A 16,668-nucleotide genomic window follows, 5' to 3' on the forward strand; every position below is an offset into this window, starting at 1 on the left:
TATCTGAGTATTTTGAGAGACTACCCAATAACAATACTAAGAGTGTACAGTAATAAGAAATCTAAGTACTAAACCCAAAACAGAGATACTATAGGAGTATCTTCAATAACTGTAAATAACTATATGAGAATTAAAAGACCCTTACTGATCGGTCTATAATGGAAAAGTGTATACATCCTAGAGTTACATATAATAAAGATCTCATAGACTTAGAATGTGTGGTTTCGCTTCACTTCCTTTTCTTTGTTTGGATGTGGATTTGGAGTAGTATCACATATTCGAATGACTATTAGATCCGAGATATATATATATATATATATATATATATATATATATATATAAAATTTGTATACCCTATGTGATTATAGAAAGATTCAATAAGGATCTCAAGTTAAAATTTGTACTAGAAATAAATTGAATATTCTCATAGATTCTCTAGACATTCCCATTCTCACACCGACAACCTGACTAGAGACACCACCTCACTAAAATAGTCAACAGAGAGAACTTCGAGAAGGGATCAGACAAAGAGTACGAAGCTAGTGGGATGACAGAAGATACCAAAGGGACATAAGTGGACATCAGATTGCTTTCGTCAGGAATAGGACAGAGAACAGAGGATACCACTCGTGAGTCATGCGATGTGGCAGAAAACCATACACGTCACATTAATAATTAAGAGCCCAATACAACCTAGTGAGTTGGTGATTACACTACTCACCCTCTGTGATAGGCTTAAAGTCTTTATAACTACATCTTGAATATCAATGATTTTGACAGTTGGATTGGTTCTCGACAATCCTTGCCCAAATACTTTCAATCTTCTATCATTAGAACCCTATACCATTCATACTATCTCTTGTTGTTGAACTATGGTGATTTAGTTCATAGGACACGTTCATTTTCTGTACTATTGAATTCTTATCATTTTCTGATTTTTTTCAACTTATAGTTGAAAGATGCCTCCTAGAAGGAATCCAAGACATAACAATGGTATTGAAGCACTGATACCACCCCCACCACCACCTCCTCAGTTCGATGCGGCTATGTTCCAAGCAGCAGTCACGGCGGTTGTAGTGGCTGCCATGACACATATCAACACTCCGACGCTACTGGTTCGGGAATTGGGGCATTTCCTTCGAACCATGGCGAGAGTGCACCTATAAAGATTTCACGAAGGCCAAACCCCTGAATTTTAATGGAACTGGAGGGGTTATGATATTAAGACAATGGATAGAAAAGACAGAAGCAGTCTTTGAGATCTACGCCTGCCTAGAGAACAACAAGGTCAAGTTTGCTACTTGTACCTTTTCAGAAAGAGCTATAACATGGTGGAATGGCCACGTTAAGGCACTGACTCTAATAATGGCAAATTCGATAAGCTGGGAGAACTTAAAAATAATGTTGATGAGAGAATACTGTCCACGAGGGGAAATTCAAAAACGCGAGCAGGAACTCTGGAATCTTGAAATGGTTGGTTCTGATATATCAACCTATACCAACAGATTTTGCGACCTGGCAATTCTTTGCCCAGATATGGTTGCTCCAGAGAGCAAGAAAATAGAAAGATATATTTGGGGACTGTCATCTCAAATTCAGTCAAGCGTGTTAGCGTCAAGGCCTGATACTTTTGATAGTGCCAAAGAACTAGCACAATCTATTATTGACCACGGAAACTATCAGAACTCAATGATTTCGGTACAAGATCAACAAAAGGGAAACAACAACAATAACAACAACAGGAAACAAGGTTGGAACAAGAGGAAAGACGAGTCCTCATAGGAATCCTAAAGGAAACAATAGCTACTTACTATCAATGCTGCTACCGTACCTACAATAGTCTCTGCTAACCCAATACCAACGAAGCCTTATGCTGGTAATCTCCCAAAGTGCAACAAATGCAACTATCACCATCATAGACCTTGTCGGGAAATGCAGTGCTTAAACTACAACAAAAAGGGACACACCATCCGTTACTACAAGACTCCAGCAAGGCCGATCAACCAAGTACCCAACGTTGGTGCAATCCATGCTTGCTACGGTTGTGGCAAGGTGGGTTACTACAACAGAAACTGCCTGGGAACAGCTGTGACAACCCAAGTTGTCCCGTTACATTTCCCCTTTACCGTTAACGGAATATTCCAGTTTATAAAAGTTCCGTTAATTAGAGGTCGTCAATTTAATAAACATTCCACTTGTTTACATTTAATATGCCGTTAAGTCGTGATAAAAGGAAATAAAAACACATAACACACATTTCCATTAAATTGGAAAAAGTTAGTTTTTATTATTACGACCACTAAATCGGGTGCGACCAAAAGCCCCGTATAATGGCAGTATTGGGTAGAATTCCACTGAGCTCCAACTCCCACTCATATATAAAGGGGATTAAACCCCATTTCAACCTTTTCCACACTCTCTCTCTATACTCTCTCTCACTAGACCCGTTTTCGCCCCGAATCCGCAACCAAACGCTTCCAAATCGTAAGTCCGCTTATCCTAGCTTGTTCTAAGCATATTGATTCATGTTTATAGCTTAGAAATCGGACTTAGAAGCTGTTAGAATGGAGTTTACAGCCTAAGCTCCTCCTTAGGCCGTAAACACCTTAAATGAGGCCAAATTGACCCCAAAATGTCCCTAAAGGATTGGAAATAAATTAAGGGATTAGCCTAGGAGTGTTTGATCAATTAAAACAATCAATTTGGGGTATAAAAGGGATTTTACGGCCCAGGCATATTCCAAGGCCGTAAACACCCCTTAATCATGTCTAAATGTCCCAAAAACACTCCCAAACCACCCTAGGACTTAATACATAAATTAGGGGCTTATCCTTTTGGGCTTAGATCAATTAAACATATGGAATTGGAGGATTAAAAGGATTTTATGGCTCAGACATGTGTCAAGGCCGTAAACTCCCCAAAACATGCCCAAATGTTGGTTTTTACCCCCCAAATGGCCTTAGACTATCTTTATAAAATGCTAGGAATGATTTAAGGGCTTAAAACTTCATTAAATCCATGATATGAGAGTTTAAGGCCGTAAACTCCCATAGGAGTTGTCCCTAGGCCATAAAATCCAATAAGATGCCCTTAGAAGCCTTAAACCCACTCATGCCTTTTTGGAATTGTACTTAGAAAAATCCCACTAACAAGATTAAGCTTTGAAACACATTAGAACCCCTCACCATGAGTTTACAGCCGTAAACTCATGGTGAGATGTCCCTGGGCCGTAAACATAGCTTTGAGAGTTTACTCTCGGAGAGTAAACTCCATTCCTTAGCCATACACACCTTTAGACGCTACCCGGGACACCCAAACACTTATCCAAAGTGTTTTCCGCTCCTTTGAGCACGTATATTTGTTTAATTAGTATTAAATATACTAATTGTATGTGAACATATGTTATCATATGTTAAATAGGTCATTAAGTGTGTTCGAGTCCTTGCGTGACACCGAACGCCCAAACGGTACCTTCGTCGAACCTACTTACACCAGGTGAGTTCATACCCCTGATTGAACCTTTTAAATGTTTTTACATGTTTTATAGGGGGGAATACAATTTAAACATGCCAATTATCATATCAATCACATGTGATTGATAACCCGCATGCACAAGATTTTACGACACTGTACACTGTTTTACCGAGTAGGACACTATAATGGTTTTCTAAAAGGTTTTCATTTGTTTCAAAACTCTTACTTATACTGTTTTATCTAAATTCATTTTAAACTGGTTTATGAAAGATTCCAAAGATTTCTAAAGGTTTTCACACTTATTTTACCAAAGAATACCAAATGCGAGTTTTACTGAGTATAAAGGTTTTTCCAAGGTTTTCATCGAAGTTCCCATTTTACGACGTATACTTTTACTTGTTAGTTACTGTCGCTTCGCTTTCACTTATTTTATACTCCTACTTGGTAACGCATTCACTTCTTGAAGCGCTTATACCTGTTATTGCCTCTATTTCACTTATACTGGTAGTCACTTATACCGATAGACACTCTTACTTCACCAGTTGTCGCTTCTACTTCACTTATACTTGATAACGTTTTCACTTCGTGATACACTTATACTTGGTACACTTATACTTCACGATTCGATTATCCCACTCTGTACTCTTATACTTCACGACTCGGATATTCCACTATACGCTTATACTTCACGACTCGGATATTTCACTGTACGCTTATACTTCACAAGTCGGTTATTCCACACTGTACACTTATACTTTACGATATGATTCCACTTGATACACACTCAAGCGTAGTTAGATGTATGTCTGTGCTTGTATAGATACATATAAATAATGATTGAAGGACTTAGGAAGGCTTGTCCGCCCTATTTCCTTTTCTTCGTTGAGATGTGGTCTGGTGGGATCGGATGTCCATCCGAAGGTCGTTTGATTCATTAGTTATATATTGTGTACACAAGCATAGACATATGGGTTTACTTCAGTCAGTTCAGTTATGAGTCTCTACCTCTATTTCAGCACTTACATTATAAACCCACTATTTGGAAGTCTCTACCCACTATTTGGGATGCATCTTCAGGACACAGCCTTCTCCGTCGTCTAGTTGGTAACCAGAGTCTCCTGTAGGGAGAGCGGACATTATGTGTATAGATCTATACGGGATTGACAACCCCGCACCCAGACTGCTAGCTAGAGTCCCGGCCTACCAAGCCAACGGGTGACAAATGTCACATTTTATAGACGCTTGTAGGGCGTCTGGAACTCTAGTCAGTATGGTTACGAGTATCCCGGGTTACCTTATAACTCATTGGCCTTAAGGTAACGGTATTTCGCCGGCAATTTACACTGTATGCTGGTAATTCACTTTCAGAGTCACACTGTTTTGACCTTACAAGACGTATCTTTCATTTTGATACTGTCTAGGGTCTGTTTTCTCTGTTTTGACCTTACAAGACGTATCTTTCATTTGATACTGTCTGGGGTCTGTTTTCTCTGTTGACCTTACAAGACGTATCTTTCATGTGATACTGTCTGGGGTCTGTTATTCACTGTTTTAGACCTTACCAGTTGTACCTTTCATTTGGTACCTTCTGTGGTCTGTGTCTCCACTTGTTAGACTGAACCAGGCGTGTCGTTCGTTCGATACTCTCCTGGAGTCTATGATTCCTTTGCCTTAGTCAGCAGTCCTCACTGCTGAGGCATATGTTATTTCCCGGATGTCGTTTGCTTTCCTCAATAATCAAATTCAGTATTTTGATAATGATAGCAATTTAGGGAAAGCTACTTTTTACCACATAGCACTGACCAGCCTTGGTAGAAGGCTGCTTTATTAAAGAAAATATAGGATTTTCTGGAAAGAACTCTAATACACAGTAAACACTTAAACTACTACTTTATAAAGTTATTTGAATTAAATGTCACTAAATACTTATGAACTCACCAGCATTTGTAAAAATGCTGATACTCGCTTTTCAAATAACTTGTATTCTCAGGTTAGCATTAGACAGGTACATCCCCGGAGCAGTTGATGAAGATAGCTTAGTGCCATGTCGTACTTACTTATATTTGCTTGTATACTTTGATACGTTGTAATGTAAACCATGTAAAATTATTACTATTAATGCAATGTTTTGTTGTACTTTGATTACTATAATGCATGTGTTGTGATACTTGACATGACGTCATCCACCCCAGAACGTTTCTGCCGTTTCGGTTTTGGGGTGTGACAACAGCGAATGCTGGCACAGACGGAAGGATGCTAACGATCACCGCAGCAGCAGAGACTACTCCGGACCCACGTTAAAAATCTATTACGTGCAATAGCATTTATGTTAGACTCCTAAACTTTTAAAAACTAGTGCAACTAGAGTCTTATCTTTTGCGAGATCCCATCAGTGTTAGGGACTCTCGTGCTGCCTGTACTGGCTTTTTGCAGTATACTTTATTCACAGCTGTAATAGCATAGCTGAAACTAAATTACTGAAAACTCTTTCATAGATTGCACCGTATTGTTTTGTAATACCTTTTGATCCAGTCTAACACCTGTAATTTCGAGTAGTTCGACGTCGTCATTTGACTTGAGTCGATTTGATCCTCACAGTGCCAGTTTCAAGTGAAAATCCTTTTCTTGTAATCGACTTTCTAGCGAAGCCTTAGTTCCAGAACTCCGAGGTGATCATGCGCAGAGTACCTTATGATTCGTAGCCTTCCCGAAGTAACTTCAGCAAACCTCTCCGGAAAACTACTCGTACAGTACGTCAACTTCAATCCAAAGGCCCATACGGTGAACCTATCACGGAGGAAAGTATACGCTAGGGTGGTACATAATCAAGATTCTACATGTTTAGAATTGATGATGCCGCTTTAACTTCTTTTCCTTGTTTAGATGTGAGCTTAGAGAATAATCATTTATTCGACTACCTTTTCAATCTTAATTATATACGAATCTTATACCCGAGACAGTGATTGATGAACCATGTATGAGTTCTAATATGAATTTCAGGACGGAGACTGTCTCCAGACAACGAGTAAATGTGCTACCATACGGATAAACTTAGAAGCCAAATTTAGAACTTCCCATCGATCAGGACAGGAGATGCAGATGGAACAGAAGTACCTATTCTTTTCATGATTCAGGAGTATTCACTTCCGAATCTAAATTTCGGGACGAAATTCCCTCTAACGAGGGGATGATGTGACAACTCGAAATTTCTATCTTATAACAATATCTGCATTCAATCAAAGTCAATCTTTCAATTGACAAATTTTAGCAGTTTTGGAGTCAGTTTGAGTGTTCTATAGCCTAGTACTATAACAGATAACTGGAGAGAGGATACCCTAGGGTTTATTGTGCAAAACTAAAGTCTCAAAACTCCAAGAGTTTGGAGTTTACGGCCTAAACATGGAGTTTAAGGCCATAAACTCCAAAGAGTATAAATATGACACTTAGTCATTTTACTCATTTTTTTTCTCACAATTTCAAAGCTAGAACATCAAATCCTCTCAAGTATCATCCGATTTTCCTTCTTGATTTTCAACCTTGTAAGTGTTTCTTGCCTTAATTAATTGATATCTTACTTAAACCAGTGATCTTACATGATTTCATCCATGAAATCATTCCATTTGTGTAGATCTTCAAGTGTTCTTAGTTTCACCAAGAACACACACTAGTGTTTTTGGACCTTAAACACCCAATCAAGTTTCTAGATTGTAAGTACACTTATCCTAGCTTGTTATACACTTGAGTTGGACTTAGAAATCACAAATAAACACAATATCAAAGGTGTTTACGGCCAAGACATGTTCTTGGGCCGTAAACCCTTATAAGTGGGGCAAAATGCACCCTAGTCCCTTACCAAGCCTTGGATACTAGTCTAGATCATATACTTGAAGTTTATAGGACCTTAAACATCAAAGAAAACATGTCCACATAGATTTTACAGCCGTAAATTCATAAGGAAATGGTCCTTAAGCCGTAAACTCTATAAATGGGTGATATTGTGCCCCTAATGCTTCCTAAGGCTTGGACTTGATCATTGAATGCTTACTCATAACTTATAAGACCTTAAATCACCAAATAGCACTTAGTACCATGGGTTTACGGGCATAAACTCATGGTGAAATGACCATGGGCCGTAAACTCCATAAGGAGTGGTTCTTGGGCCATAAACTCCAATGTCATGCCATACAACCTTTAGATGCAACCCTTCGGTATCTATAACACTTAAATCAAAGTGTTTCCATGTCCTAGGGTGTCTTAACTTGGTTAATTAGTTGTTAAATCACTAATTAGATACATATGTGTTTCATTATATGTTAACTAGGACCTTTGTGTGTGTTCAAGTCTCCACTTGACACCTAGCACCTTGTCCAACACTTCCGTACAATCCACTCACAACAGGTGAGTTCATACCCTTAATTAACCTTTTAAATGTTTTGAAATGTTTATAAATGCTTTTATGGTGGGGAATACAATTTGAATCATGCTAGTTATTATATCAATCACATGTGATTAATAACTAGCATACAAATGGATTTACTACACTGTTAGCTGTTTTACCAAAGATAATACTTCAAATGACTTTCTCAAACGTTTTTACATGTTAAAACTCTTTATCAAACTGTCTTACATACTGTATGTTTCTTTTCAAACTCTGTTACAATTGTGTTTCAAATAAAGGTCTTTCTTATACTTAAAACTGTCTTATCAAACAAACTACTTTCAAATCGTTTTATAAACTGACTTCAAGTCATGAACTCTAATTTATTAAACTTGTCAAAGGTTTTACAAAAACTTCTTTTATACTTTTATATTGTCAATTGCATGCCTCTATATGTATAGTTATATAAGTAATGTTTGAAGGACTTAGAACTGCAAACTCGCCTTGTTTCCTTTTCCTCGTTTGGATGTGTACTTAAGGTATCGGTTAGTTGTTAGAATGTCGTCTAAATATTAGTTATATATTATGTATACATATAGAGACATAAAAGTTCTATCAGTCAATTTCGTACCTTTGGGTAGCAAAGGCATACTTTCGGTTATTCACATACATTGCTAGTAACTATAATAGGTATGGGTAGGAGATACTATTTACTATTCCTAGTACAATTGTTAAAAGCATGTCTATATATGTATAGTTATATAAATAATGTTTGAAGGACTTAGAACTGCTAACTCGCCTTGTTTCCTTTTCCTCGTTTGGATGTGTACTTAAGGTATCGGTTAGTTGTCCGAAGGTCGTCTAAATCTTACTTATATATTATGTATACATATGTAGATATAAAGGTTCTAATCAATCAATTTATTACCTTTGGGTAGCAAAGGTATACGTTCATATATTTCTAGTAAACTATTATAGGTATAGTTTTGGGTATATATATGATTACGTAACATAAATGTGGATTTCGACCTAGCGATTCGTTGCGGAAGTCACCTTTAGTTTCCCAGAATCTCTTCTAAGTATAACTTTTAGTATAGGGACTATCAATCACATTATTACTTACTTTCAGCGGGTCTCGTGAGAAGACTACTTACTTAATTTCAGCGGGTCTCATGAGAAGACTACTTCAGCGGATCTCGTGAGAAGACTACTTACTTACTTACTTACTTACTTACAGCAGGTCTCGTGAGAAGACTACTTACTTACTTTCAGCGAGTCTCATTAGAAGACTATTTACTTACTTTCATTTGGGTCTTGGTAGAAGACTACTTTTTATACTAGTAGGAAATATGGGATTTTCTAGGGTTTTCATACTTATACAAACTTTTCCTCAAAACAGTTACAAGTCTTTTATTACAAGTTTTATTTACAAATAATGACATTAAATACTTATGAATTCACCAGCTTTATGCTGATACTCGCTTTCAAAATAACTTGTATTCTCAGGTCACCAATAGACAGGTACGATGACCAGGTTTTGTGAAGACGGAGCAGTCAAGACTCGTCTTTTATTTTGAATGTTCATTATATTGTTTTATTCTATGAAAGAACACACTTGTATTTAAAATTATACTATTAATGCAATGGATGATGTTGTTGCTTGTTTACTATTTTGCATTGTTGTGATACTTTACATGACGTCCTCAGCCCCATAACGTTTCTGCCGTTCTTGGTGTTGGGGTGTGACACTTTCCAAGTAAAGACCATGGGGAGCCCATGACACATATGTGTAAGACCTTGGGGGAGCCTACGACATCCTGGAGTAAGACCCTGGGAGGAGCCCACAACATCCTTATATGTATATATATATGCATGGCTTATGTGATTGCTATGGTTTATGTGATTATGTGGATTATGTGGGTTATGCTCTGGGGAACTCACTAAGCTTCATACTTACAGTTTTGTTTATGGTTTCAGTTATCATCAGTTTGGAAAGGAAGGGCCCGACTTTATCGCAGCACACACCCGTGTTTTCTGCAATATATGATTTTGGGATGAACTCTGATAAATGTTTTTAATTAGCAATACTTTGGAATATTGAATTAAAAGATATTTGTGTTTTGACTATAGTAAAAATGAGATTTTTACCCTTGATTTTTGGGGCGTTACATAATTCTCTCTTTATTAACCTAGTTAGTGTTCAAGTCATGCATTGGACATGCATGACTGAAAATTTTTTATGTTCCTTTGGGTTGGGGAAGACCTTCTGGAAGGTCTGAAGGATTTGTTTAAGGGATTAAGAGCTTAATGTTCAAAGTTGTCCACAACAAATCTCACGAAGTGACGGATGGACTGTCACGTCGTAACGAGTGTGTGCATGACTATTTTGTCCTGGTCATATCACGACATGACCTATGGGTGGTCACAACATGACAATCGGATGAGGTGGACTATAGTTGACTTTTGGGTCAAACTAGGGTTTTAATGGTGTAGACCGAGAGGGTATTTATTTACTATTGTTAGGTGTCTTGTTGCTCATCTCTACCGTGTGTGTGAGAGGAGTTGTATTTCTAGCTGTTATTCGTGGGATGAGTTTCTCACTATAGTTTCTTGTATGGTAGATATGTATGTTGACCAGTTGGGTCTTAATTTCTGTTTGCTGCTATATGTTAACCAAATTAACTATGGTTAACTTTGGGATTGCTGAAAGTCCCCAGGGTTGTTGATAACCCCTAAAACGTGTTGATAATCTATTGTGCGTGTTATTAGCTCACTGGGATTGCTGATAATCCCTAGGGTTGCTGATAACCCATAGTTGTTAGTTATGTTGTGATGTATGGATATTTTGGGGAGGACTCACTAAACTTTATGCTTACAGTTGTGGATTAAATGTGTTTCAGGTACTTCGGGTGATCGTAGGAAGGCGAAGGCTTGAATGTATATTCCGCTTGTAGGTTTTGATGATTTTGCATTTTTGATGCTCTGATTTGGGATGATTGTAAATGACATAACTGGGATTTTATTGACTTGGTTTTTATAAAACTTGAGGTTTTCTATATTAAAAATGAGAAAAATTTTGTTGTTATAAGGATTAGGTTAACTATTCATGTAACTGTTACCTTTATAGAAAGAAATTTTTCTAAATTAAAATTGTTAAGAAAAATTATTTAAGATTTACAAATTACAAAGTCACAAGAAAGATTAAATGGATTAGCTGTTTTGTCAACTAAAAACATTTAGTAAAAGAAATTGATTATGGAAATTTTATTAAAGAATTTGCATCTAAAAAGTCTAGAAAAACTAACATAAGGTCCTAAATATATTCACAAAAAACATATATATATATAAAAAATAACTCTGCTATTTGTAGACTTTTTAGTTTATTAGGGAAAATGACGCAATGGCCCTACTATGTATTTCGATTTTATCATTTTAGTCCATAAAGTTTTTTCCGTGCCTTTTAAAGGAACAAACTATTTTTTTTTATCGGGTCGATTTGGTCACTTTTGACAAAATGAAGGGTAACCCGGTTACCCCTTTGCCACATGGACATTGACTTTAATTTTGGTTCATAGTCATTGATTTTCTATATTTATATTAATTATTTTACACTTTAGAAATAAAAAAATAAATAAATATGGGCCTCTCTCTCATGATTTGGTTTCTCTACTACACCCAAATCTTAATACTTCTTTCTTAAAAGACCTCTTGCCCTCGTTATGTATATGTATGTATGTATGTATGTGTCATCTTCATGATTGTATTTTTAAAAAGCATCTCACCAGCTTCTTGGATCTCTCTCCGTTCCAACTTCTCTCTATCTTTGTGTTTTGTTTTTTCATTTCAACTTCTCTTCTCTAGCAATGCACATACCCTAAATCTATGACAATCTCTCCATGCAAACTTGGTCTAGCTTTACAAACATGACAACAAGTGAGAGTAATAGGTGTTTGGATGCTAATAAAGTGGATGAGGATTCGATTCTACGCTCTCTTAGCCTACCAGGTCAACCCCAACACCATGAAGTATCGAAATACCTCAACTATCACCACCGTTATCACTCAAGTCTCTCATCTTCCTCACACTACTCCTTTCACCGAAATCCTATTAAAGATCTTAACCTCAAACTAAATCTCAATAACATACTACTGATCATAGTTATGAGGATGGCGTAACAGTCGCACTTCATATAGGTCAACCAGCAACTGAGTCATCAGTAGGAGAAGGAGACACCAACAACTTCTCCACTAATCCTAACATAAGCATATCAGTTGGTCATTTATAGTAGGGGGTGTGCGCGGTGCGGTTTGGTGCGGTTTCGAGTCAAAACCACAAACCGCACCGCATATGCGGTTTGAATATTTTATAAACCGCAAACCGCACCACAGATGTTCAAAACCGCGTGATGCGGTGCGGTTTGATGCGGGAGGTTTATGCGGTTTAGTTGTGGTTTGTGTGGTTTGATGAGTTGTTCAACATTAAATCTATCAAAAAACCAAAAACCTGACCGGGTTAAAAAAAAATTTTGATTGCTTTCATTTTATAAAAATAAATACAATTTTCGAGTTAAATCGTTTTTAATAAATCGTGACTCATGCTACTATAGTTTTGTAAGTATCATTGTTATTGCTTTATATTGCCGTTATAGTTGCTATATTCTTGTAAACCATAAGATCTTGATCTAATAGTGATTTAATGTTACGTTATAGATATTTGGTTATTGTAAGAAATATATTTATATACATCATTTCTAAATCGTGATTTGAAGTTATAACAAAGTAAAGAAAAAAAAGTATATATATAACATGCAGTGGGTGCGGTTTGAACCGTAGTTTTATAAATACAAACCACAAACCACACCGCATAGTGCGGTTTGATAAAATGATGAACTGCAAACCACACCACGAAATTTTAAACCGCATTAGTGGTGCGGTGCGGACGGTTTGTACGGTCTTTTGCACAACCCTAATTTATAGTATTGGATCCCCATAACAGCACAAATCATGGTTGGCCCTAGTATATTAGGTCGCAATGACTAAAAAACCAGATCGACAACAACTTTGTTTTGTTAAAGGATAAGAAAATAACTTTTGGGATTGAAAGGATAAAGTCAAATTACATAAGAGGAAGAGTTTATAACATTCAGTATAGTAATAGCCAAATAGCCCCAAATTTTTTATTCGCTTAAATCCCCCAAACTAATTGAACTGTCCCAAATAATACTATCACGATTAACAATTAGGATTCGAACGCAAAGAAAATAGACAAGAATACTTCCTTCTCTTTTATTTTCATATTGAGTTTTATAATCTAATCTTTCACAAATTATTGAAATCCCCAACACATTTGTGTTCATCAAAAAATAGTTTTCAACTTGGGAAGACCTCTAGTTATTCATTCAGGATGCCCACAATATCTCTAACTAAACGCACATTATCACAATTTTGGGAATCGTTACTTATGGTAATAATTAGTTAAACAATATTTTATTGGTAACAAAAATAAAGCACATTAGCACATTGTTATTTCCTACAATTTACTTAAAAATTTTATTCAAATAAGATCATGATCCTACATTCAAATATGATTTTCTAAATCATGATTACCGAAGTCACATAAATATATTTACTAAATTACTACTACTAAAACCATTAATTGCCCTTGATTCTAAAAACAAAGATTACCAACACCTCTCTCATTCAAACCACTCTTCTATGACCTCCAAAAGCCCAAATCTGCACCCAAAAAAGGTACAATTGTTAAAGATAGAAATGGAATCCAAGATTCCGGAGTTTGTTTGATGGAATTCGAACCTTAAGATTTGTATCCCAACTTCCTGTGCACAAGGCACTGCCATCTGCAGACAACCCCAAACAGCTGACACGCGCATCATGTGAGTTCTGAAGAGATCCCAAGTTCAAAACCACCTATAACACCATAATAGTAATACACACATTAACATTTACCCAAATTACACAAATACCCCCCCATACTTTGCCTTTTTACCAATATGGCCAATCTCCTTCATTCAATTACAGAAATCTACTACCTCAAAGAAAGACCAAAATCACAAGAGAAAATATTTTGGGACCAAAACTGCAAAAACCATCTATCCTCGGGGACCAAAAATGTAATCTACTCCAAACACTATTTATCCACACAATAAAGAAGAGGTTATAAACAAATGATGATTACCTTTGCCAATAAAGTATCCCACACAAAGCAATCACCATTTGAATATCCAGCAAACAAAAGCCTTCCAGATACAGAAAAAGCAATAGAAGTCACAGGAGGGGCATCAGCACCCTGCTGCTGAGGGTAAACTTGTAATTGATGTCCAGTTCTGATGTCATAAAGTCTGCAAGTTCCATCATCAGATCCTGTTCCAAATCTATTTCCATCTGGAAAGAATTTGACTGAATTCACATCCCCTTCATGCCCATGAAATGTTCTTACTGCTCTACTTGCAACTCGTGTGTCCCACAGACGTGCAGTTGCATCACAAGAACCCGAAACAAACATTCTTGAGTTTGATCCGTTTATTGAAACACTGGAATTGGAAGAAAGATTCAAAAGTAACATGATGCAGATAGATCATTAGCTAGAAAGTTTGATTATGATGTTGTAATTAGCAACAAACAATTTACCTCAAAACATCAGCAGTGTGTCCTGATTGAAACTCTCCTCCAAAAACAGAAGTCCTTAATCCAGTAGTTATATCCCACAAAACACATGTCTGATCACCAGAACTTGTTATCAAATGATTATCTTCATCAGGAACATACTGACAAGAAGACACATAACCCTTGTGTCCACTAAGCATTCTTGACACTGGTATATTACCATCTTTATCAGCTTGTGATGCAAGATTAAAAATGGAGCATACACTATCAAGCCCTCCACATGCAACTGATTGTCCAGTTGGAGAGAATGCACATGTCATCACCCACGCACATGGTAGCTTAATCGCATGTGTTTTCTGACTTGTGAGAGCATTCCAAACTATCAATCTTCCATCTTGTGATGCGCTAACTATCCGGTTCTTTTCAGGCGTCCAATCCAGTGAATACACCTGTAAATTTCCCAAAATTTGTTGAAATGTAGGAGACATAATAAGTGATTTGTGACTAACTACCGGTGATACACTTTTGATATGATATGATTTCGCAGCATTAGTACTCAGATATGTGCATTAGGATTTAGGCATTTGGTTTATGTCATTGTCATGTTCTTCAGGCAGCTAATTCTAAACGATTTGAGTTGAAGAGTGATGAGAGCTAAAAGTCTAAAACAAGTATAACATACACTAGTTTTTGATTATTAACTTATAGAAACTTGAAATCTTACCTTTCCAGTGTGCCCTTGTAAGGTCCGACAACAAACCAGATCAGTCGGGCCGAAAGCAACTGAAGTCTTCCCTTGCGCTTTCGCATACCCCGCAACTACAATCCATAGACGAGATCTAATTACATTGAGGAAACACAAATTCGCCAACCAAAACTCTAAATCATCAAAACCTAAAAGTTACCATCGGTATCGAGAAGTTGAAGTCGTTTTTGCTTTAACCGTTCTCTGAGAGAATTAACAGTTTCCGTAGCAGCTAAGTGCCTCTCTTTGAGCTCGGCGACAGACATAGTTCCACCCGAATTTCTGAAAGAGAAGCTCGATTATGAGGTCTGGTTCAACTTCATCATCATGTAATGGCGTGGAAGTTGAGAGGAACCTGGCGATGTGATCAAATTGGCTTGAAAATGGTGATGAATGATTTAGGGCTTTTGAATGGGAGGTTTATGTGGGAAAAGGAAAATTGAAAAAAGATTGGGGTTGTGGATGCAATCCAGACGGACCCACTGGTGTTTGAGGAGGTACACATGAACGGTTTGAAATTGTAGGTGGTGATGTGACACGTTGTGCCGTCAAATATTAAATACACAATCTAATCAAAATTATGTCCAACACATTTAAACTAAACGTAACTTAATTATAGAAAAGGACAAAAAGTTAGTTCAAAAAAAAACACTCGTTTACTAGGGTTAGGAGATAATATGTTCCTTACTAAAAATAGGAAGCCATTTCTTGAGAGGTTTCAGTCTAGGTTATTTATCCGGAAAGCGAAAATGTTGTCGTTTGGTGGTTGAATTACCCTCATCAACTCGGTTTTAAGTAGCCTACCTCTCTATTTTTCCGATCTTCAAAGCTCCTTTAAAAATAATTGAAGATCTTGAAAGATTGATACGAAACTTTCTTTGGTGTGGAAATGATTTAAATTATAAAATTTGTTGGATTGCGTGGGACAAACTTCTCACTCCTAAGAGCATGGGTGGATTAGGAGTTATTAGCCTTAGAGCATTGAATCTAGCTCTAACCGCTAAATGGTTTTGGAGGCTAAAATCGGACCCAAACTCTTTGTGGGTAAAAGTTATCTACTCTTTGCATTGTTTAAATTGAATCTAGAAGTTTATTCAAGTCAAATTAGGGGCATTGGAAAAATATTGTGAGCTCCATTTCAAATTTCTCGGAGGCTAGTATTAACCTGCAGGATTTCTTAAAAAAGATCATGGGATCTGGTGATCAAACTTATTTCTAGTTTGATAAATGGTTAGGGGCAGATAGACTCAAGGATAAATTTCCTATTTTGTTTGGTCTAGATTCCAATAACCATTGCAAGGTGGTTGATCGAATTAGTTTCTGTGAGAGTAGATTGAAATGGAATTGGTGTTGGAAAAGGCCGCCGAGAATAGAATGTGAGTTAGATGAACTTCAAAGGTGTATGTCGGATTTAGTGAGGCTTGTGCTTCTTCCTATTGGGGATAAAT

The 16,668-nt window shown here is 36.9% G+C and overlaps 1 protein-coding gene across 1 annotated transcript; it reads right to left on the minus strand.

Moving 5' to 3' along the window:
* Positions 1-13,371: 13,371 nt before the first annotated feature.
* On the minus strand, positions 13,372-15,638 carry AGB1 (GTP binding protein beta 1). Its single transcript, XM_079010031.1, has 6 exons — positions 15,381-15,638; positions 15,200-15,294; positions 14,500-14,924; positions 14,048-14,402; positions 13,666-13,779; positions 13,372-13,587 (listed from the first exon to the last, which is right to left on the minus strand). Exons 1-6 carry the CDS (start codon positions 15,484-15,486, stop codon positions 13,552-13,554), a joined length of 1,131 nt encoding a protein of 376 aa, XP_078866157.1. The 5' UTR covers positions 15,487-15,638; the 3' UTR covers positions 13,372-13,551.
* Positions 15,639-16,668: the final 1,030 nt, after the last annotated feature.

Source organism: Lactuca serriola, chromosome 7 (genome assembly GCF_051521515.1).
Source record: "Lactuca serriola cultivar US96UC23 chromosome 7, Lser_US96UC23_V15, whole genome shotgun sequence".
NCBI classification, from domain to species: domain Eukaryota; kingdom Viridiplantae; phylum Streptophyta; class Magnoliopsida; order Asterales; family Asteraceae; genus Lactuca; species Lactuca serriola.